Here is a 21,658-nt window from a genome sequence, read left to right as displayed (position 1 = left end):
AAGACATGAGTTTGGTGAAAAAGCCCCTGTCAGGAATCCGCAGGGGGTTGAGCACAGAGCCTGTGCATTCAAAGATCCTCCCCTTTATTATTCAGTGTTTTTACAGACTGTTTTTTCCTGTTTATTTTCCTACATTGAAAGCTTCTGGGGAGTGGGATTGTCTTTTTTTGCCTCATATCCACTTCTGGATTCTATTTTGTACCTAGCACTTATAGGGGCAGCTGCGGTAAAAATAGCAGGGCATCGATATTTGGCAGTGAGAAGGACACTTTGGGGGCTTGTTATAACGGATTGTTCAGGTACCCAATTTATGACCAGTTTCTGATTCACACATGGATCTTCTTTGATGCCGTGTGATGAAGCCACCATGCGTTAGCTACCCAGTTGATTGAGTCCCCTATTTTACCACCAGCAGTTTCTAACGAGGGTGGTTTTTTGTGGCCTGTGCAAACTGATGTGAAGAAATGTGTCATTAATGCAAAGAAAGTTGCAGAGGCAGAAGTGGAAAACTTGCAAAAGTTTCTTCCTATTTAAACCTGACGTTGAAACACTGTCATCATGTCTGTCCCCATGCTGGGAGGGAGAGGAGCCCTTTTGATGCACAGTCATGAAGGCAGCAGCAATGCTCCAAAAAACGTCATTTTGTTGATGTATCGTTACATTGAAGAGTGTACTTTGTTGCTTCGTATTTTGCTCCACTCCAGTTTAAGATGGGTATGTGATGGATTATTAAACCTGAACTTCTCTTCTCAACTACAAGATGCATTTAAGCAATTGCTGCAGTACCTGGTGGTTATTGCCGAGGAGATAAGGATTTTTCATTCCTAAATCCCTTCCCCTCTCAACTCCACACCCCAGTGACAAATGGCCTGGCACGGCCGGGACATCTCAGCTTTTCTCCTAAATCCACCGCTGCCCTGCTCAGGTCTTTCAGCAGGGTGAGGTCAGACAAGAGTGGGAGACGTGAAACTGGGGGGATGTAAGCAAGAAGACCTCGAGAAATCAGAGTCTAGTGCTTCTCTTCATCAGCCCAGAGGCTGGGAGGATGTGACGGGAAGTGGAACACGCTCTAATGTGTGTTACGCGTATAGCTACAAGCATACAAATACCGGCAGCAAGGCAGTACCATGTTTTCCGTGTGTTTAATGGCTATGATATTACTGCCAGCTTCAACTTCTGCTCTTGTTACTGTTCGTTTCCTTTAATAATTCATTACATCATCCACTCTCATGTTGTTCGGAATAAATATTAAATATCCAAGCTGAGATGCATGAATTAGATATTGTCTTTTTATAAAAGGGTTCTTGTATTAGATTTAAATGTCAATTAAAAGAGGAATATAAAAAAATAATGCAGTGCTTCTGTGAGTGCTGGAATAGCTGAAGCCTGGTTTCCTGTGGATTTGTGACTTACTGGTTTCTCTCAGATGTAAGCAGTGTGGCATTTGAGTGAAGCCCTTCCCCAGCTGGGTGCAGATTCTCTGATGCCTATTAAGGAGTGTGCTCATGCAGTGGCCTTGTGGGCAAGTGCAGCTTTACATAGAGACCCCAACCCAATTTTCATGAAACTTCCAGGAATTCCATGTCTTCCAGCCCATTGTCTTCTTCTAAACTCAGAAAAAATGGGTGAAGAATTTCAACATCTACCAGGTGCAGCAGGTGGATGGAGGAACTCACACAAAGTTAACAAAACATTGCAGAATAATGTTGTTTTCTGCTCAAAAGTTCATCACTGACCTAATTCAGTTTTCTTTTTGAAATTCTCTGCCTTTGATTGATGTGTTCTGTATATTTGTGAAGACAGTCCCCAAACCCTGAAGTGCTGTCCTTGGATGTAGAAGCAAAAAGGTGTCAGGCGTGCAGGGAAAGCTTACCTAAAGAAACCATATGCCGAACTCTGTACTGACTTGCATCCTAAAGTATCTCATTGACATGAAGCAGCATATGAACAAGCTTAGAAATTAATTTTGTCCATAAAACCCAGGAGTGATCGTGAAATTACTGTTAAATGCAATTTACCCAATACTCTGCAAACTGGTGTAAACAACATGGTGAGTAACAAGGTGGTTTGAGGGCCCTGGGAGACAGCGATGTATTTGATTTGGCTCCTTGGCTGGTGAGATGGCATTTCAGCATCTCAGTTAGCCTGCTGATATCTTTTAATAATCCTGACAAAATTGCACAGGCAGCTGGGCTCAGACACAACATCAGTTCGGCGTAAGAGCAGTGGGATCTGGAAACAAAAAAGACCCTCTTGGTAAGATAGAGGATGAGGAGGTACGTTGGGTCTTCCTTCTTTCTTAAGCTAATGCCCTGCCCCAGTATGTCCGTACAAATTCCTTATGTAGAAAAGAAATAATAAGCAGAGGTGAAAATTGATTGATACATACTCAGATTGATGCAGAGGGGGAAAAGTATAATGGAAGCATTTCAATATTTAAAGTAGCCATGCATTTCTTTTACAGTTCCTGTAACAGAAGTCTGTTTTTCTTTTTTGCTTATTTTTTTCCCCAGGGTTGTCTTGCTGGAGGATGGCAGTCTCAGGCTCCACAACATCACCAAATCAGATGCTGGGGTGTACACTTGTATAGCCACAAATCAGTTTGGAGTTGCCAGGAATTCAGGGAGCCTGGTTGTGAAAGGTACTCTAGGATTTCCTTTGGTGCTTTATGAATATTAGAAAGTCTGTGCTTTTTGTCAACGGGATGCCCGAGTCTGTGCCAATCACTGCTCATGTTGACAGGGCTTTACTTGCAGCTTCAAGCTGAAACTGAGCTCTCCGCTGCTTGCAGCGAAGAAAACCTCATGACTGCGCCGCTCTAATCATCAATTTGTTTATCGGGGAGGTCTCCCAAGATAACCACAGAGCAGACAGTAACATTAATAGCGATATTTGCATGGCGATGCCATTGAGACACTGTGGGTACAGGCTGCGCTGCTGCAGGCAGCACGGAGGTTCAGCCTACCCTGGGCAGTGTGCTGGCATGAGTTTGTTCAGCTCATTTACAATTTATATCACATCTGAGACTGCTGAACAGACTTTAAAGCTGGGGAGCCAAAAAGAAATGTGAAGTAATCTGAAAATCAGGTGGGTTTCTTTTTTTTCAGTGTGGGGCAGACAGATCACACAATCACAGAACCACAGAATCATTTGGGTTGGAAAAGACCTTTCAGCTCCTCGAGTCCAAATGTTCCCCCAGCGCTGCCAGGTCCCCACTGCCCCCTGTCCCTCAGCAGTACCTCCACACGGCTGGGAAACCCCTCCAGGGATGGGGACTGGACACCACTGCTCCGGGCAGCCTGAGCCAGGACTGGACAACCATTTCTGTAAAGAAATTGTTCCTTATGTCCAACCTAAACCTCCCCTGGTGCAATTGAGGTGATTTCTTCTTGTCCTATCATCTGGTACTTGGGAGATGTTGCATGTTGCAGTCCTGCAGGTCCCAAAGCCACCCACTCCTCTGTGTCCCAGCTGCTGTGTGCTACATCGGGAAATAGCTCCAAACCTCTGCTTTGGCCCCTCACAGGACGGTTGATTCTCAGTTTGAAAATGGCCATCACCCACAGCCCTCCCCCAGTCTAATTGCTGGATTGATAGTAAATCAAAGGATCCATCAAGGTATCTTGAACACTTTCAGACTATTTCGTTTTCCTGGATATTAATACTAAGAGACTTCATTTCACATGACACCCCTTTTTCTGAAAGCATTTGACTTTTTTGCTTATGTTCTCTTGCATTAAATTTTGGTTTAATTAAACCATTTCAACCATTAAACTACAGGTTAATATAACTAAACAGATCTTTTTCTAAACTTGCCCCATCAACACCATTATAAGAAGCTAAATCCTCCATCCTCTAAGAGAAAATGACTGATGGGATCTGATGAGATTTACCATTAGTTATGCGTGGTGTTTCCCAAACGTTGGACAGGTGTCAGCAAGGACTGACCTGACTGCACAGCACTTCCAGTCCATTGCAAGTGGACCTGGCTGCTGCTTCCATTTTCTCTTTTTTTTCCCCTCTTGTTTTTGGTTAAGGCACTAAGTGCTGGTAATTGTCTACCGGTTCCTTCTTCGGTCCTTTTCCCCTCTCTGTCTTCAACACTGATATTTTCAACATGTAGTTTAGCTTCTCAGACCACCTCGGTGAGGCCGGGAGTTTTATTTGTAGATGTTGTTTTAGTTGGAGGTGTATAAATGATTTCCCTAACAGCCATCCTGTGATTATCAGTTTAAACAGCCAGAAACTCATGTTCTGGGCTGGGAGACACATATCACACGGTCACATCTGCTGCAATTCTCCTTCTGTCCAAAGCCTGTGCTGGGGCTGAACCTCTGGTGTAAGCACACGCTCTGGCTGTGCTCCCAATCCAGCGATGTTCTGCAGTGGAGTGTCTTCCCGGCTGTATTTCCCACTCTGCTTTGAAGCATGTTTAAATAGGTTGCGGAACACGTTAAAGTACATGATGTCCAAAGCTGTCCTCTGCTTCAAGTTCTTGCTGTGCTGGTGGATGGTCTATCTCCAGTAGTAAAAAAGAATGTATATTTACTGCTCAGGAGGACTCGTCTAGAGCTGGAGGACAGGACAAGAGAAACTGTTTGGGTGGGTATTGCTATGAGCAGCGTATGAAATGACCATGCTCTGATCTTTGATCAGGGGCAGAACAAAAATAAGAAAGAAGGAAAACTGAGGAGAATTTACTATGGCTTTTTTCCTCCTTGCTCCCTCGTGATTTCAGATGAGGAGAAAAAGTTAAAAAGTGGAACTTCTGAGATTAGAGCAAGCATATTAATCAGTTTTGCAAAACAACTAACAATAATAATGGCTGTAGTTACAAGAAGAGTAGATTATTAAATGTAATCTGTAACTCTCTTTTTTATTAATATTCTTGTTTTCAGCGACTTCAGCATGGTTGCTGTAGCCTGCAGGCACGACCCTCCCTAACCTACTGCATCTGGCAAAAATCTTTTTCATACTCGTATTATGAAAGAGCAATTAGCGTTGATGAAGTGCACGGCGTAATCCGCGGCGATGTTACAGCACAGCTAGCAATGAATAACCCGGGAAGTTTAGGGTTGAGGCAGCTCTGACTTCATTAAGGTTATATACCATTTCCCATACCACATCCATCCATCCTAATGGAGCAATATGGAAAACTCACATTAAAACATGACAAAAATATTTTGGTTGGCATTTATGAAGTTTATTAAAACACTGAGTAACAACATGGTATAAAAATGATCTTGTTTGCAGGGAACATTTGTTTTTGTTTCCCCTCTGGAGAAGTTTTGGCTGTTCAATTATAGGCCTCATTGCTTCAGCATTATTTTCAACTGAAATGTCAGAACTTGGAAAAGCATATCTAATGTGCAAATTAAGTTTATTGCTGCTCATTGAGTTGTTTATTCTTTGTGTGAGAAGTCTTTATTATACCTCCAGCACTCCCAACGTCTTATCTATTTTCTCCTCTGGAATGGGATTTGCCTTGTAACGCATGTCTGCAGTTGCTAAGCAAGATACATAGATAATGGAGAACCAAGAGCTTTTAAGAAGCTTTTAAAAGTATTTGAGGTGGAATTCTTAAAGATGACCCCGTAAAAGAAGCAGAAAATACTGCACAAGTGAACTGCTCTACATCAGCGGTGTCACTGGTTACGAGCGGGGTACAGCAGGAGATACGAGACACCATAGTAAAATGGATTTTTTTGCTAATGCTACTAAAAAAAAAAAACCCACCTCGCACACAAATCCAATATAATTCACAAAAGGGCAGTTTTCAATATTTATTTGGTGGGGGCAAATAGGTTCCTGCCAATCAGTAAATAGACTTACAATAGGAACACCACATCGCAATTGGATTTGTTGTGTTTGAAGAAACCTTTATGTTCGGATATTCCACAATATTGGTTCACTAGAGAGTTCCATGGAATGTATATTTTTCAAAATGTTTGTCTTTTCCCAAAGGAGAAATTCCATAGGTTTCAGCAGATAAATGATCTCTGGGATTTTTGCTCCTTCTAATAACACTCTGTAAAAGGATTGTAGGTGTCTTATTTCTGATCCCTTTGAATGTGTGACCAAATAATGACACAAATTAGGTGACAGACCTAGTGAGGCATCCACAAATATTATTGGAACCTTCTGATGAAGAAAAGTTTCAAAAAATTCCCAACCAGTTTCATTACAACCAGCTGGAGCTAACGGCCCCTTCCTGCACACTAGGGCAACTGGGTTTGATGGAGGCTTAAAGATTGTACAGAAGTCAGGACATCATTTTCTATTTGTATTCTATGGATTTTAGAATGTAACTATTGAATCTGATTACAAATTCTATGCAATCCTGTTTGTATCATTCTTGCTTAGTCTTACTTTGACCTTACCATAGAAAGAAATTGATTTTATCTGTAGTATTTTACTTATTTGTAGAATGCTGTGATTTTACACAGTGCATTGTAGCAGAGTCAAAATGCACCGATCCTGGTGACCAACCATTCACTGCAGAGATGCAGGACTTACAAAACGAGGTGGTGTTAAGTCATGTGGCAGTAGAGGTGATGTGGTTTTGTGGAGCGTAGATATTTCAAAGAAAAATTTGAAGGACAGAGAGTACCTGACACATGGAAAATTCAGTAGTGGCCCGAAGTTTTATCAGCGCTTGATGAACTGAAGTAGAAAAGGTGAATTTCATCCCTGGAGGAAGTGTCTTGGTTTGGAGATTCAGCAGAATACCCAGTTCAGAGGGTATCTTCGAAGCAGTGCAAAACAGATACTTCCGAGTCAGCTTTAAGCGAGACAGATGAAACACCAGCAGCAGTTCATACCTGGCAGCCAGGAGCTCATCTTAGGTTTTGGGCTCTCTCCATCCCCAGGGGCAGTTACACTACAGGAGACAGGAGTGTGGAGGTGGAGGTGACATCCGCAGTGATTTCGGAGAAGCCAGTTCCCACCTCCTGGTTCTCCCAGCTCCACCTCACAGGTCAGACTCAGGGGCTGCATGAGGTGGGGGACAGCCAAGGCTGACTTGCCAGACCCTTCAACACCTCTTGTAAATCCACCGTAACCTTTTACACCATTTAGGAGTGAATATGTGTGGAGACATCTCTCCTGCACAGCTGAAGACAGAGCAGGTAAAATCCAAGTGGAGTCTGGAGGAAAGTGTGTCGTAAACATACAGAGCCACGTAGAACTTCCACTTTGAGGTCAGTCTGGTGCTGAGGGGAATTCTTTGCTTCTTCACTAGCTTTAAAAGCTCAGTGTAGAGATGCACATGGATTATAGGTTTAGGGAAGGAGAGGGTCTTACAGGACGGCTTTGGAGGAAGAGATGATGAGTTTGGAGGACCGTATCATGCCTCCACCTGCTAGTGGCAAAGAGACGTTTCAGCTATCACAAAAGCAACTTCCCAATTTTTAACTTACACCAGCACATTATTTCTTTTCACTTCTTTTAACATCTACAACATTATTGAAAGTAATAGAATTTCTCCCCTCAAAATGTTGTTCTACTTCAGCTGTGAGAATAAAAAGTACAGCAGAAAAGGGAAGAAAAGAAAACTTTGTGGAGGCTCTCTGTTGTTCCCAGATACTTTTCAAAATGGTTCTGTAGAAATGACTTGTACTTTGCAATGGAATTACTTCATCTGAGGTTGATGGAGCCAAGTTCTTGGCCAGCATGTGCTGAAATCAGTGGAGTTGTGCTGAGAAAGAATACGGCCCTTGAATCTTCTGGAATTTATTGTGTCTGACACAGTTCTTCCAGGGAGAGGAAGAGATTTCTCTAACCTAATGATGGAGTATCTTTAGGACAGTTATCTGAGGCCTTCACATTTTTGCAGTCTTTGACTTCAGACAAAGCGGTGGAGCTGCCAGAACGGTTTTACGTGGCTCTGAGGAGCAATCCGAGTACACAGAGGAGTCTGAGAGAGCGTGTTCCAAGCCTGAGCTCTAACTCACAGTGAAGAACCTCTGTCGCTCTCTTAACAATACCACAAAAATCCCCACCTGATTTGTCTGTAACAATAAAAATCAGACAAGTTCTTTCTCTGTTTTCCTTGGAAAACTTTACTGGGTGCCTGCAGCAGGTAGATCACTGCAACTAGTGAGAGTTGGGTTTGTTTTAAAAGGCCAGCAGAAAATGCAACATTCTACCTTGTTTCTACTTGCCCACTGTCATAACAGTCCCTTGCGTGGTGCAGCCCAGAAGCTGGGGAGAAGCCCATATTGCCTGTCTGTACCCCGCTAGCGACCAGACACTGCACTGATAGTGACTCTGAATGAGAATGTTTGAAGGGAAGGGGTTGGATGCCTTGTCATGATCAACCCTCTGGAACCAAGGCCTTGGTAAAACAAAATTCTGGGTTTTCAAGCGCATTTCTAACACATAGGGTTAAACCAGAATCAGCGCTGAACTGCTCACAGCCCGTGCACGTTTTCTTCTCCTCCTCTCACATCATTTTCAGCACGTTTTAATACCATTGAACAGATTCTGCTTGCATTTTACCCCCGTGCCTCTAAATTCTCTGTTTTGTAGCACTTCCGTGCACAGAAGCTTTATCCAAGGGAATTGCTTACAACAAAGTGGTTGGTATCTCTAATCTATCTGCCAATCCTGTCAAAAAAGTGAAGCCACAGAAACCTTTTTCTTTCCTCTTCAACAAGATACCACTTCCCTTAATAAGAGCTGCAAGTTGGATTCTCAGTGTAAGAGGGGTTAAAAAGACGACATAGACAGTTTTTCTGCCTGTGAAGGTACCTCCTCTGTTGTAACGTAAGCAACGCTGCGGTAAACTACCACCACCATTAGTGCAGATTAAGGATCTCAGTGTCTAAAGCAAGCAGAGATGAGCAGCAATTTGTCTTCTGCTGCAGTTTCCGGTGAGGAGAGGGTCTGGAGCGTGAAGAACCAAGGGAGTAGTAATGAGGCCCCTCCTTTTGGAGCTGAAATCCTCTATATCGACTACGGGCTCCACAAAGTAATCTGGCTCTAATTCAGCGTGTTGCCTCTGCTCACTCTCACACCGCGCTCGCTGTATTGGTACTGCAAAAGGAATAGGCTACGCACGGGTAAGAGTGTTCCGAAATCATAACCATATTAGAGATAATTTTCTTTATTATGGACCATTTAGGCCAATTTTAAATCATTTCACAAATGGTACAAAACTCATTCAAGAGCTGCTATTTTTATAAGCATTTTAATAAAAAGGATTTTTTTTTTGTCTCCACAGAAAGGACTGTGATTACTATTCCACCTTCTAATACAGATGTAACAGTTGGAGAAAGCATAGTCCTTCCGTGCCAGGTGTCTCATGACCCCTCTGTGGATGTGGCGTTCACGTGGTCATTCAACGGCAATCGAATTGATTTTAATAGAGGAATGCATCATTTTGAGAGAATTGGAAGGGTAAGTTTCTTAAACTCCTTAGTACTTAATGAAACTATTTGCCAGTCTTTAGACGACACAAATATTTATCATAATTCTTCCATCGCTATTTATATGCATGGCAAATCACTGTTTCTTTGCAAGGGCTGCAGCCATTTATTTTTCTTTCTTAAATTTCATAAAGGCGCTTGAGTTATTTGTGAAGCCATAATAAAAATGTCGACATGAAAGAAACTGATGATAGCTATGAATATTTTAATTTAAAAGCTGAATTTTTTATTAATATTGAGCAATTTATAAAAATGTCCAGTATGGAAAGCATGTTTTGAGTGATTAGTTTACTTTCTTTCTATCTCCAGGAATCTGTTGGGGATTTGATGATAAGAAATATTCAGCTACATCATTCTGGGAAATACGCGTGTATGGTGCAAACAACTTTAGACAGTCTATCTGCAACAGCAGATATAATTGTGAGAGGTATGTCTGTCCATTAAGTGTAGACCCATGTATCTTCTGGGGGAATTAGAAACTCTTAACGTTGGCTTAAATGATTCCTAGGATATCAATCCAACATTTCAATAGTGAAATGCTGTATATCTTGTACCTTTTGCTCCAAAACCAGATCGAGATCTGGCCAGCGTGATCCTAACGTGCAGCTGACCTGGGAGATCTGTGCAATTCTGCCATGGCCTTTTTGGAAGGTGAACTCTTCTGGCCACGCGGGGCAATGGGGCAGGGCAGAGGGAAGCCCTCTACTTTCAGCAGACTGCTGAAAAAACCAAGAGACCTCTACCTTTCCCTGTTTGCAGATAATATAAAAAATTTATTTTCTGTAGTCAACTAACCCCGTTGTGATAGGAGCAGATCCTCTAAACCCCAGCAGAGATCAGAAATCTGTATAATGCACCTTCTCGCACTCTTTCTAAACCCCAGTTTTAATTAAATTCAATAGGAATTCTGAAAATGTTGGTTGATTCGACAAAAGACACATTGGGTAACCTTCTTTGTCAGACAAAAAAAAATTCATTCCTTCGTTTGTAGTTTTCACATTAGTAACACAAAGACATTCATTTTCCTGACTCAAACCCCCTCATTAATTAGGAAACCTTAACACAGGCATGAAGCCATAATTTCAAGATTGCTGCTTTTATGAAACTGCAGCTTCATGAATAATTCCACTGACTTGAGAAAGTAAGAGTTGCCCAACCCACTCCAGCAGCAAATCTTCTCTTCCTAACACCTTCGTCTTAAAATGCGAATCATATCAGGCCCCCCAGGTCCACCAGAAGATGTTAAAGTTGAACATGTTTCTAGCACTACTGCTGTGTTATCCTGGAAGTCTGGAGTAGATAACAACAGTCCAGTCCAGATCTACAGTGTGCAGACGAGGACTCCGTTCTCAGTTGGATGGCAGGCAGTTCCAACAGGTGAGAGATGTGAGAGGCGCCTTGTATTTTTTTGATATACTGTTAATTTACATATACCCTTTTTACTCCAAAAATTCATTGACATGTTTATTTTACCTTTAGTTCCTGAAGTCATTAATGGTAGGACTCTCAAGGCAACAGTGGTTGACCTGAGCCCTTGGGTTGAGTATGAGTTTCGTGTGGTTGCCAGCAATAGTGTTGGAATTGGGGAGCCAAGCAGACCGTCGGCTCTGCTGAAAACGAAGGCAGCAGGTAAGTCTCTGCTTTCTGTCAGTTTTTTCCACGCAGACACATTGGCAGCTCCTGGGTGTGAGAATTTCACTGCAGCAGAGCCACTCACTCCCACAGGGTTACTCACGTCTTTGCCTGGCATGTTAGTCTGTGGCAGCAGACCTGCACTAGCCATGTGAGAGATGCTTGGACACGCTTGCTCTCTAGTTTGGGGGTCACTTGGGCCACCAATAAAGGCTGGAGCTGGCCCATGCTTCCTCCCTTTGATATGTCCCAAAGCATCTCTAATCCCCAAACACAAATTTTACTCAAGCAACTGGGGAGCATCATTTATCTTCTTCCAGTTATAACCGCGTTTACACCCTGCCCAGGGACTCGCGTAGGAAATGACAGAGCCAGCTCTCCGGGACATCCTCCCACAAACACCTAATGCCTTTGCTGCAGACGGTGTTTGGTATCTGAGCATCAGCAGGGACAGGATATTGGCTTTAACTAGAGGAAATAAATTACGGCATCCGAAGCCCGGTGAAGCTAATAGCTTCCGCTGACTCCAGGGCGCGATCCTTTCTGTCTGTCTAACCTTCACACATTTATCTTGTGGGACTTTGAACCTCATAGGAAGAAGACTCGTTCTTGGATGACCGACGCTGTCAGTCCTTTGACCTGCTCAGTTTGGTAAAATTTATTCGCAGCCCAAACCTCTGGGGCTTTTTATGTGTCTCCCAGCCCTCTGCTTATCCGCTCTCTCTCACCTATAAAATCACTATTTATAGGACGGAAAGCAGTAAAATAGAAGCAGCTTTTACAATCCACTTTCTCCTCTCCGTTTATCTCATTTGCCAAGCTCTGAAGTTTGGCAAGATACATTTCAAGACAGAACTCAAAATGCAGTATCATACATTAGACAGCAGAAAATACATATATCTTTAGAAAGGGGGATCCATTTGTTTCTCAGGGTGCCTACAATATTTGTCCCAAGGCAGAATTACTTCAAAATGCATTAAAACAGTTGATTTAAATTGAGTAAGTTCTTTTTCCTACTGTTGAAACAAAAACTTACACTGAGTATGATGCCAAAAAAAAAAAAATTAGTCATTAGAACACCGATTTTGATGGATATTGTCAGCTTTCCAGGCACAGAGAGACCTCAAGTGAGTTTTACCGGCACTCAGGACTGCCTGGCCAGTAGTAAAGGCGATTGCAGGCTGATCCCAAGCAAAGGGAAGAGCCCGAGAGCCTCCTGCCTGGAAAGACACGGTAAACTGCCTGGGCTTAAGGATCTGGGTACGTGACCTTTTCTTCCAGCCACAGGAAACTTCCAAATGCAAGGAGTGAGGGATGGAAGGCTAGAGGAAAGCTGGAGACAGGAAGAGGCCAGATTTTCTAAATTTCCCAACAGAGCATCACAGATCCGTGCGCTCCAATATGAGATGGAGAACCATGGTTGATCGCGAAGTAAAAATTAGTCTTGAGAAGGTCTTTCTTGCTGTTGTCACCATGGGCCTTTGTAAAGTGGAATGTTCAAAGCCACCGACACAGTCAGTAAAAGCTTTCATCTTTTAAAGCGGTTTTTTTATTAGAGGGATTCTCAAGGCTGAGCTAGAAAGAGGACGAAACAATAAAATTAATATTATTTGTCATGGCAATAGCACAAGAAACGTTATTTCCTTACAGTAGCACTGTCTGAAACTTAACAAAAGGAATAGAAAGATTCACTACAGGTTTTAGTTGCTTAACCTCTTCACTGCTGCAAATCATTCTGTCTCAAAACATTGCTGTGCAGTGGGAAAAGCAAGAGCTTATCTTTATTTTTGTTATCAGAAGAGGAAACTGAAAATACTGTGAATCTGGACAGCTAAAGGCTGGCCATGAAAGGGTGAATTTGAACTTCACTGTTGGAACAGCTGAAATCTGAGCATTAGTAGATTTGTGGATGCAAATGAGCCACTGTTCATTTCATTAAAATGGAGCTGAGAATTAACTGAGCCTCTGTTGGTGAACTCAGCTGTAAATTTTCATCTCTTTCTCAACTATGACCCAGTTGAGGCTCGGTTGAGCAGTAGCACAAATTTTTCCCCCATACAAATGTAGTAAATACTGAACACATTTAACACATGAACTAATTGAACATCAACTGGTTCATGAAACAGTGAAACGCTGATCTTGAAAGTCTGCTTTGTCATTTTTGTCCTCTAATGCTGTTCTTTTCAGTCAGATTATTTGCCTCTGATGTGCACAAGACGTTGTGAGACATTTGCATGGATTGAATATCTATGCTGAACTCTCCAAAAGTGCCCAGTAATTTCTACATTTCTAGAGGGGATGAAATCAGATGAAGATTTATTTGTGGGCTGGGATCTAGAAGTGAGAGCAAGCTGATGTAAAGTTCTGTGAGCTTAAAGGGCTACTGTCTTTATTGCCTCTACTAGAGCTGGGTAGAAGACATGGGGAAGGACAGGCAGATCTCTGAAAAACCTTCTGAGATGTAACTGTCCCCCCCATTTCTGACCCCATCTTCAGCCCTGTCTCGACACACTCAGATTTCAGACAGTGAGAAATGAATGAGGGGAAAGACAAAACAATCTTGACATTTCTCAAGAAGTACCAAGGGTTTGGAGATGGCAAACAGCACAAATGCTCTCTTAGAGGGCATCTTCTTGTCTCAGTCAGTTCCAGGGTTGTCCTCTGTGATAAACTTCTCCAGCAGCTGAAAAGGGACGTTCTCAGCCTTGCAAGTAGCTCTATAGCAAACTACACAAGAACATGGTCTGTCTAAATTCCATCCATTACATGACAAACCAGCTCCCCCAGACTGTCGATATTTATAGACTAATGGGGTGGACGTATTTATGGAAATATAGAGCAAATGGCAAGAAATGCTGATATTTTCCTTGCCTTTCCACCAAGAGCCATTTGAGTGACGAGAAGCCCCTTCAGCCTGGAACACCAGCACACCCGGTACCTATGGTGCCATGCACCCGGAGCAGCTGATGCATAAACTTTTGGACACTTACAGCACTGGGGGAAGGAGAAAAGCAAATTAAGAGTTTTGAATTTCCCAAGAAAAGCATACAGCCAATTAAAAAAATTAATGTATTGCTCCAACAACATGTTTACTGAACAAATGCATAATTAGTAAATCAGTAGTGTTGCAGCTACAGTCTGAATGGAACATCATTTTGCCAATTAGTTGATGAGGCATAATAATGTCAGATACTTGATGCTACTAGCTTCTTTAATTAATTTTTCGAACCAGGGTACTCATGTATCAAATACATCTGTGGCTTCAGCCTTATGAACTTGGAAATGTGTAAACATAATTTCAGTTCATTTAAAATGTATCGTTATGTAAGATAGTCCCTGTTCTACGTGTTGAAAGGCAGAAGGGAGCTAAGAAAAGCTCTAATCATCCAGCTGACAAAAACCTTCGAGTAGCGGGGGGTAGTTGCAAGCACCAACGTCTTTTCTTCTCCAGTTCCTGTCGTGGCACCCACGAATGTCAGCGGAGGAGGAGGGAGCCGTTCGGAGCTGGTCATCACGTGGGAGGTAATCGTTAGCTCAATTAACCTAAGCTGTCTAGCAGGGAAGAGTCCACGGGTGAAATCACAGCCCTGCTGAAATCCAGAGGCTTTCGGTCACTGGCTTTGGCTGAGCCTGGATTTCATCCTGCATCTGGAGAGGAAACAGCCTGTAAGATATACAGCAAGTTTTCTGTGTTATAGCCAACAATTTATAAAAATAAACAGTTTAAGAGGCATGTTATAAAGATGTTTAGAAGTCTGTATAACCCTCTTATCTCCATTGTACAGGAGGTGCTTAACACACTAATCTGCTTGGCCATTTTCTGCATTAACGTTTTTCACACTTTTGTTTACATGTTTTTCATTCTGGAACACCGTGCTGACAAGACACATCCTATTATGCGTTAAAGGAGATGAGCCCTTTAATTCTCCAGCACTCCGGCGAGAGGAGAGAATATACATTTCCAGAGCAGTTCATACCAGACTGCCAGTTGCAGTGGGTGAGCACAGGTCATTTCGGAGAGGAGAAAGGAAGGGCTGTGGGAAGGAGCCCTCCTTCTCCAGCCACCCAGCAGCCTCCCCACCGACACAGCGATGAGGCCAGGCAGCCCAAGCATGGTTGGGGCTCCAGCCCCTATGGAAATACTCTCCAAAACTCAGCTCCCACCCTCTGGGTTTTTCATTGCTGCTAAAAAATACAGGTGTTGTTCATGTGACTCAACTAGCTACCTCTTCCCTCTGGCTTTGAGGACACCTGGCTGAAGTAGGAGCTACCCCACGCCATCAGCGGCACCTGGCCAGGCAGCCTCGCTATGTTTCTTTAGTGGCTGAGGCTGCCAAGATGAGATCTGCTTAGTTCCTAACTTGGGACAGGGCCTCCAACAACATGCTGCTCCCTTCTAAGTCAGGGAAAATGTTTCTTTGTGAAAAACGAACAAAAAAACAAACAAGACTTGTAGTTCAGCTTAAGCAAGGAATGCAGTTTCCTCTCTCTCTTGACTTTATCCTTTGTCCAAAGAAATTATCAAGTTCACATATACATTTTGAAGGCAAGGAAAAGGAATTAAATTAAACTATAAGTTATGTTATTCATCAGTAACTCACTGAGTGAGTTACCTGTGTTGTCCATAATGGTGCCATTTAAACAGCCTTTTGGGGGAGGAAGGGAAGTGATAGGAAAAAAAAAATGAAGTCAAAAGAGAAAAATTCTCACTAGGTGAATAATATTGCCAATGTTTTTCCCTCTCCATTCTCCAAAGAGTGAAACTTCTCATTTACTGAACTAAGTTTTCCTCCATATGCATCTTTCACCCTTTCGTTTCATTTTTCTCTCTACTGATCTGCTCTTCGGGAGCAGAAGAACATGAAAATTAAAAACAACCTGAGACATCTCAATCAAATTATCCTGTTGGACTCCTCGGCGTGTCCTGAAAAAGAGTCAGAAGAAATACTAATTATGCCAAGCTAATAACACTGGACACGACTCCGCAGCTTTCTGTGATGAACTCGCTAAACATCTTGATTAAATCTGAGGTCACAGAAGCCTCAAAAACAAATTAAATGCTCTAGAAAGTAGCTTGAACTCCTATAAATCCCTGGTGCACCATCATCCCTCACCTTTAACTCTCTCAGGACTGGAAAGGAGATAGAAGGGGGCATCCTGGGGAGTTAGTGATTGCAAAGCTCTTGAAGAAAGACGCATTTGTTACATACAGGCCAGGTTTATTAATAGTATTAGGAGGGATTTGTAACGAAAAGAATAAAATAAGTGCCCTGAAATCATCTGTGATACTTCTAGATGTTTCTTCTCCCACCTCCTCACACCGCTGGTGTTCCCAGGAGTTTCTCTGCAGGATTGGAGATGGGAGGCAGGAGCGATCACAGGAACTGTAGTTCTGCCCCTATGTTCATCTCTCACTTTTTGCACCATTTCCCATGTCTATTTTTCCGTGTGTCTTACTTTGACGCAAACATCTAAAATACAGGAGGGGTTGCTGAGAAACGCTTCCATCCTCCACGTACCACTGATCTTTTATCTTTTCAGAAATGTTCCCTTGCTCTGAGTAGCCAGCGTAGAAATATTTTATCCCACAAAACCAACAACATTCATGCTGGATGTTGTGTTGCTGTAATTGCTTGTTCAGTGTGAGTCATTAATATGTACCTTGACATGAGATTTTGTTAATAGAAACATTAATTTTGCCATGTTGACTGGCAATAACATTTCTGTTCTAAGAAAACTTAAATACGCATTTGTTCACGCACTTGAGACTTTCACTTGTGCTAAAAAAACCAAGGACTGTACTCACACGCAGGCGATTAAACAGCCGATGCACGCTGTATACATGTGTATACATTTGCTCCTTTCCCAACTCTTTTTTCTTTAAAAATAATTAATTTTAAAATTAACATTCCCTTGGGGCGGGGGGACGGAAGCAGCTTCAAACTGCACTGAGCGAAAGGCTTTTAATTTTGAAAACTTAGTGCCTGAAAGAGAAAAACTTTAATGGAGCTGATCAGATCTTTTGTTTCTAAATTGATTGCCTCAATAGATTTATTATTTTGATTTTTATTTCAATATTACATTGACTGATGGAGCAAACATTATTATCTTCTCTAAGGCACAGTCAACTAAATCAATACCACTAAAATATACTCCGAGAATGAAGATTCAATTAAAAGAGTGTATACTTGCGAATGCCTATTGACTGACTGCCTTGTCCCTACAGCCAATTCCAGAAGAACTACAAAATGGGGAAGGTTTTGGCTACACCATCATGTTTCGTCCTCTTGGCTCAACAATGTGGACAAAAGCAGTGGTGGCTTCAGTGGAAGCAAGCAAATACGTTTATAGGAATGAAAGCATCACACCTCTCTCTCCTTTTGAAGTGAAAGTTGGCGTCTACAACAATGAAGGAGAAGGGACCCTGAGCTCCATATCCATTGTTTACTCAGGAGAAGACGGTAACGCCTGTTACTCTTATTAATAATGGTTGTGTACCATCAGTAGGTCCCAGATATGATCAGCCAGATCTCCACGGGGATATTAAGGAACCTGCTCAAAGCTGCTTATTGCAGATTGATGAGACACAAGACAGAAGATGGGAAATTGAAGTAAAGCAAAGCAAGGGGCAGACTTTCAGAACCGCTTTGAGCAGCCAGCATGTTTCAACCTATTTGTCCCCAGAGAGCTCCCTCTGAGTGGGCTGGGAAAATTGGGAGACGTTGAAAAGTGTAGCCCTCAGAGGGTCCAGCTTTTCAGACCACTCAGTGCAGCTGATCTCTTCTGAAAATCGGTCCCAGCTCGTGGGTAATGACCAGTTTTGAAAACAGGCTTTGCTGATGTTCAGCAATAAATGGGCAGTAAAGTTCATGGTTCACACCAGGTTTCCTAAGCCTCTGTCTACTGCTTTCCCTCAGAACCTCTTCCTTTTTTCATGACTCTCCCCCACTTGACGTAAGTCTCTTTTGGTAACACCTATGTTCCACCAACTGTGTTTTCTCCACCACCCAGAGCCACAGATAGCACCAGCGGGAGCTTCAGCACTGAGTATTTCGGCAGCAGAGGTGGAGATCTCCTGGCAGCCCATCGCGTGGAACAGGCACACGGGCAGGGTGCTGGGCTACGAGGTGAGACAGCTGATGCCGGTGTCTGACACCTTACAGATGTCCCTTTCCTGGCCACATCTATATGCTGGTGCCTCCTCCCTTGGTGCCAAGCTAACAGGCGATCAGTCAGTCACCTGTCTCCCACTAGCAACATTTCACCTGAGATAAGCACAAACATTTACAGACCACGACCGCAGCTCTGGCCGAAACTTTCTGTGATGTAAAGTAAAAGCTCAAGATTAATCATTTGTGATGGCTACTATTACAGGACTCATGCCTGATTCCTCCAAACAAAGCTGATCTCCTCTTCGTCAGCTGTAGCGCTGCCTGAGCACGGTGGGGTACTTGATGGGTTGGGGGCATGCACATGACCCATAGCATCGCTTATAGAAGAAACCAAGACAAATGCACATCAGTGCTACCTTAATCTTGTGCTATGACATATTTGAAAGGCTTCTGGCTTCTCACTCCTCTTAGAATCGTAGAACCATTTAGGTGGAAAAAGATCTTTAAGACCTTTTTTGAGTTAAGCAAGTCAAAATGCTTAAAATTCTGTCCTATCATTACGAATGTATCAATGAAGGTAATAGGAGTCATGTACAGTCCACAAACCTCCCTCAATCAATTATCCACTGAAAAATAACCCCAGGTCTAAATAGCTGTCACTGAGTCAAAACTAGAGGCAGGTTACAAAATAATTTAAAAAGCTTTTAAATGACTGAGATAAATGTTTATTTGTATCTTCTAGAGTTTTTTTCAGATGTGTTCAAACCATAAAACCAAACAAGCTTTTAAAATTTCTCACCTCATCAAAGGTTTCCTTTTGGACATCTATAAAATTAAGGATTTCATTTACTTCCTTAATTACTCTTCAGTCTCTAAAATTGTAATTCTTCTCTATAAATATTCATGCTTGGTTTTATTTCCTGCTAGTTTGGAACACACAAAAAATGTTGTATTCCTTGAAATCTTCATTGTCAGCGTGTCTGCTTCCCAGCCAAAGCCGTAATTGATGGAAACCAATGAGCTGCCTGTTCTTTGTTCTCGCTTTACAGGTTTTATATTGGACTGACAATCCCAAGGAAAGCACAGCTGGTAAAGTCAGAGTCAATGGGAATGTGACAGCCAAAAATATCACAGGACTAAAAGCTAACACAGTGTATTTTGCAACGGTTCGAGCTTACAACACTGCGGGGACGGGGCCCTCTAGCACGCTGGTAAATGTCACCACTAAAAAATCACGTGAGTATTCAATTTCATACAACAAATGTTGCAAACTCCCGAGTGTGGGAATGACATTTCAGCTCACCATGACCCACCTCTGCTAAATGTTGCAATATCAAAGCAAACTGGAGCCCAAATTTCTTCATAAAATTAAGCTACACAATCCGTGACTAAGAAACTTCTCTCATCTATTCCCTGACAATATTTTTGTGGTCGCCATCAAGTTTACTCAGACTCGGTATTTAAGACATTAATATAATATTTAGCTTGAGGTCTCTCTCAATGGAAGTCAAAATTCTCCTCAACTTAAATCAGATTATTCCATTTACCCTGTTCTGTTTATATGCTAAAGTAATTCTGTGCACCAAAAAAATCAGATAACTCCAGCATTTGTGTTCCTACGGTGCAGCCACCCTCAGGAAGGATTTCCTGAACACGGTGCGTTTTTGAGAGCTCTGAACTGGGCTCTACAGAGGGTAGCATATGGGATACATTCATGCAAGTGCTATTTCATCATTAATTTCTTAAATTATCTGCAACTGTAGCAGCAAAACCATCTGCTGTTCTGTTTGCAAGAAGCACCTTCATGGAACCAGTGTTTTGCTGGGGCCTTTCTCCGAGGTAACAGGGAAGCACTGAGCACCATCCTGTAGGATTGAATCCATGAAGTAAACGTTCACCAAGAGCAAACTAGTCATAAAGTAAAGCAGGAAATCTTGGTAACCTGCTAGGTACTGGAGTGCCCCAAACGCAGTGCTCTGTAAGTGCTCCACTTTGTTTCCAATTCCCTGGGACTGTCTTTCCCCAGTAAACAACTGATCAGCCCTTTTGCACAAAAAGGGAAATATTTTTCCTGCCTTTCACCAATTTTCCTTGTCTCTGTGGTGTTCTGTGTGATTACTCAAAGTGCAAGACAGGAAGCAACTTGTAAAATGAGTTAATGACAAAAGCTACCATTTAATGTCACTAACATAAAGCACAACCAAGCCAGAGAAGGTATTTCTTAAGGACTCAAACCGGACTCTTCTCTCCTGGAAATAGACTCTTCTCTGGAAATGAGTCTCTCTGTTTGTATGTGCATGTGTATGAAAGACAAGTTAAAGACATGGCAGTCAAGTGACAAGACACAGAAGGAATAAAGTTGCTTCTGTTTCACATTGACTTCATCTGCTGTCAAATTCAGGATCGTGCTAACAGTTCATTTAAAAATTAAAACCAAAATAACCCTTTCAATATTTAAAAACACACATTAAAATTTTAAGCCCCAGTCTCTGAAAGACGCAAGCACTTTCAACGTCAGCAGAGACAATATGTTAAGAGAATATAAACAACGTGCGTCTACAGCAGGAGCTTCAGCTTCAGGGTAATAGCTCTGTCTTCCTCCTCATCGTCCGGGACTCCTATAACATTCTGTGCGTGCCATTATTGCAGAGACTAAGCAAAAATAAAAAGGTCCCTCTGCCAAGTAGGTGTAATTCTGATTGAAATGTACTTATCTAAGATCAATTTAAGGCCTAAGTCAATGTTCTGGTTTAAGTGGAAATAATATCCTCCTTCCACGAACATACTGCTGCGTTAGGAGCTCAGCTCCTCTGCTTCTTTACTTATGGGTCGTGGATTTCAGAAACTTCTTTTTCTTTACAAAGACATACATCGACAGATATAAATATTAGAAATACTTTGTAAGGATAAACCCCAACTCAGCACAGCAACAAAGGTGAGTGGTGCCTAAAACGTGAGAGTAACATCAGAAATAAACTTAAGCATGAAGTTGGGACCTCTGTTATTCCTGACAATGTTGATTACAATAAATTAGTTGAGGAAATGATCTGCTGAGCTGTTTGCAGTGTTTTTACTTGCGGATATTATTATGGATTTGGAGAAGTGGTACCTTATTCTGGTCCCTGGCTGTATAGCAAAATCAGATTATTTTCTTCTGAAAACCATCCTGTGGTGGTTTTTCAGCCCAAAGAGTGTGAATTAGGATGGTTTTAAGTGCTAAAATGCTTTGAATAAGGCAGCGTTCACCCATTTTTTACTTCTTCCGAGACTTTTCGGAGTACACAATCGATAAGGTATATGACATCCTTTGCCTCTTGTGAGTTTTTTGTTATCAAAATCCTTATATAAAATATTTGCTGACACCAATATGGTTTCAAACAACATTAATTTGCGGTTTTATGTATGTGAATATATACAAACGCCTTCAAAAAGAAAATGAATCTTTTTCCAGCACTGACAGTATGGCTTGTGGAAGGGCATCTGCTT

General features: G+C 42.2%; 1 protein-coding gene across 1 annotated transcript in view; it reads left to right on the top strand.

Moving 5' to 3' along the window:
* The window catches only part of CNTN6 (contactin 6), a gene marked incomplete at its 5' end in the record, with an annotated part of 54,483 nt that overhangs the window by 29,222 nt on the left and 3,603 nt on the right, over positions 1–21,658 (top strand). Inside the window, 9 exons of the mRNA XM_010141935.1 lie at positions 2,514–2,641; positions 9,224–9,399; positions 9,738–9,855; positions 10,647–10,805; positions 10,908–11,057; positions 14,512–14,582; positions 17,287–17,521; positions 18,072–18,187; positions 19,222–19,408. Of these exons, the coding sequence (XP_010140237.1) occupies positions 2,514–2,641; positions 9,224–9,399; positions 9,738–9,855; positions 10,647–10,805; positions 10,908–11,057; positions 14,512–14,582; positions 17,287–17,521; positions 18,072–18,187; positions 19,222–19,408 (1,340 nt within the window). The remainder of the gene's footprint in view (positions 1–2,513; positions 2,642–9,223; positions 9,400–9,737; positions 9,856–10,646; positions 10,806–10,907; positions 11,058–14,511; positions 14,583–17,286; positions 17,522–18,071; positions 18,188–19,221; positions 19,409–21,658) is intronic.

Source organism: Buceros rhinoceros, unplaced genomic scaffold (assembly GCF_000710305.1).
Source record: "Buceros rhinoceros silvestris isolate BGI_N320 unplaced genomic scaffold, ASM71030v1 scaffold13898, whole genome shotgun sequence".
In the NCBI taxonomy this organism is placed as follows: Eukaryota; Metazoa; Chordata; class Aves; order Bucerotiformes; family Bucerotidae; genus Buceros; species Buceros rhinoceros.
The sequence above is the reverse complement of the archived record's forward strand: the minus strand, read 5'-3'. Positions and strand labels throughout refer to the sequence as shown.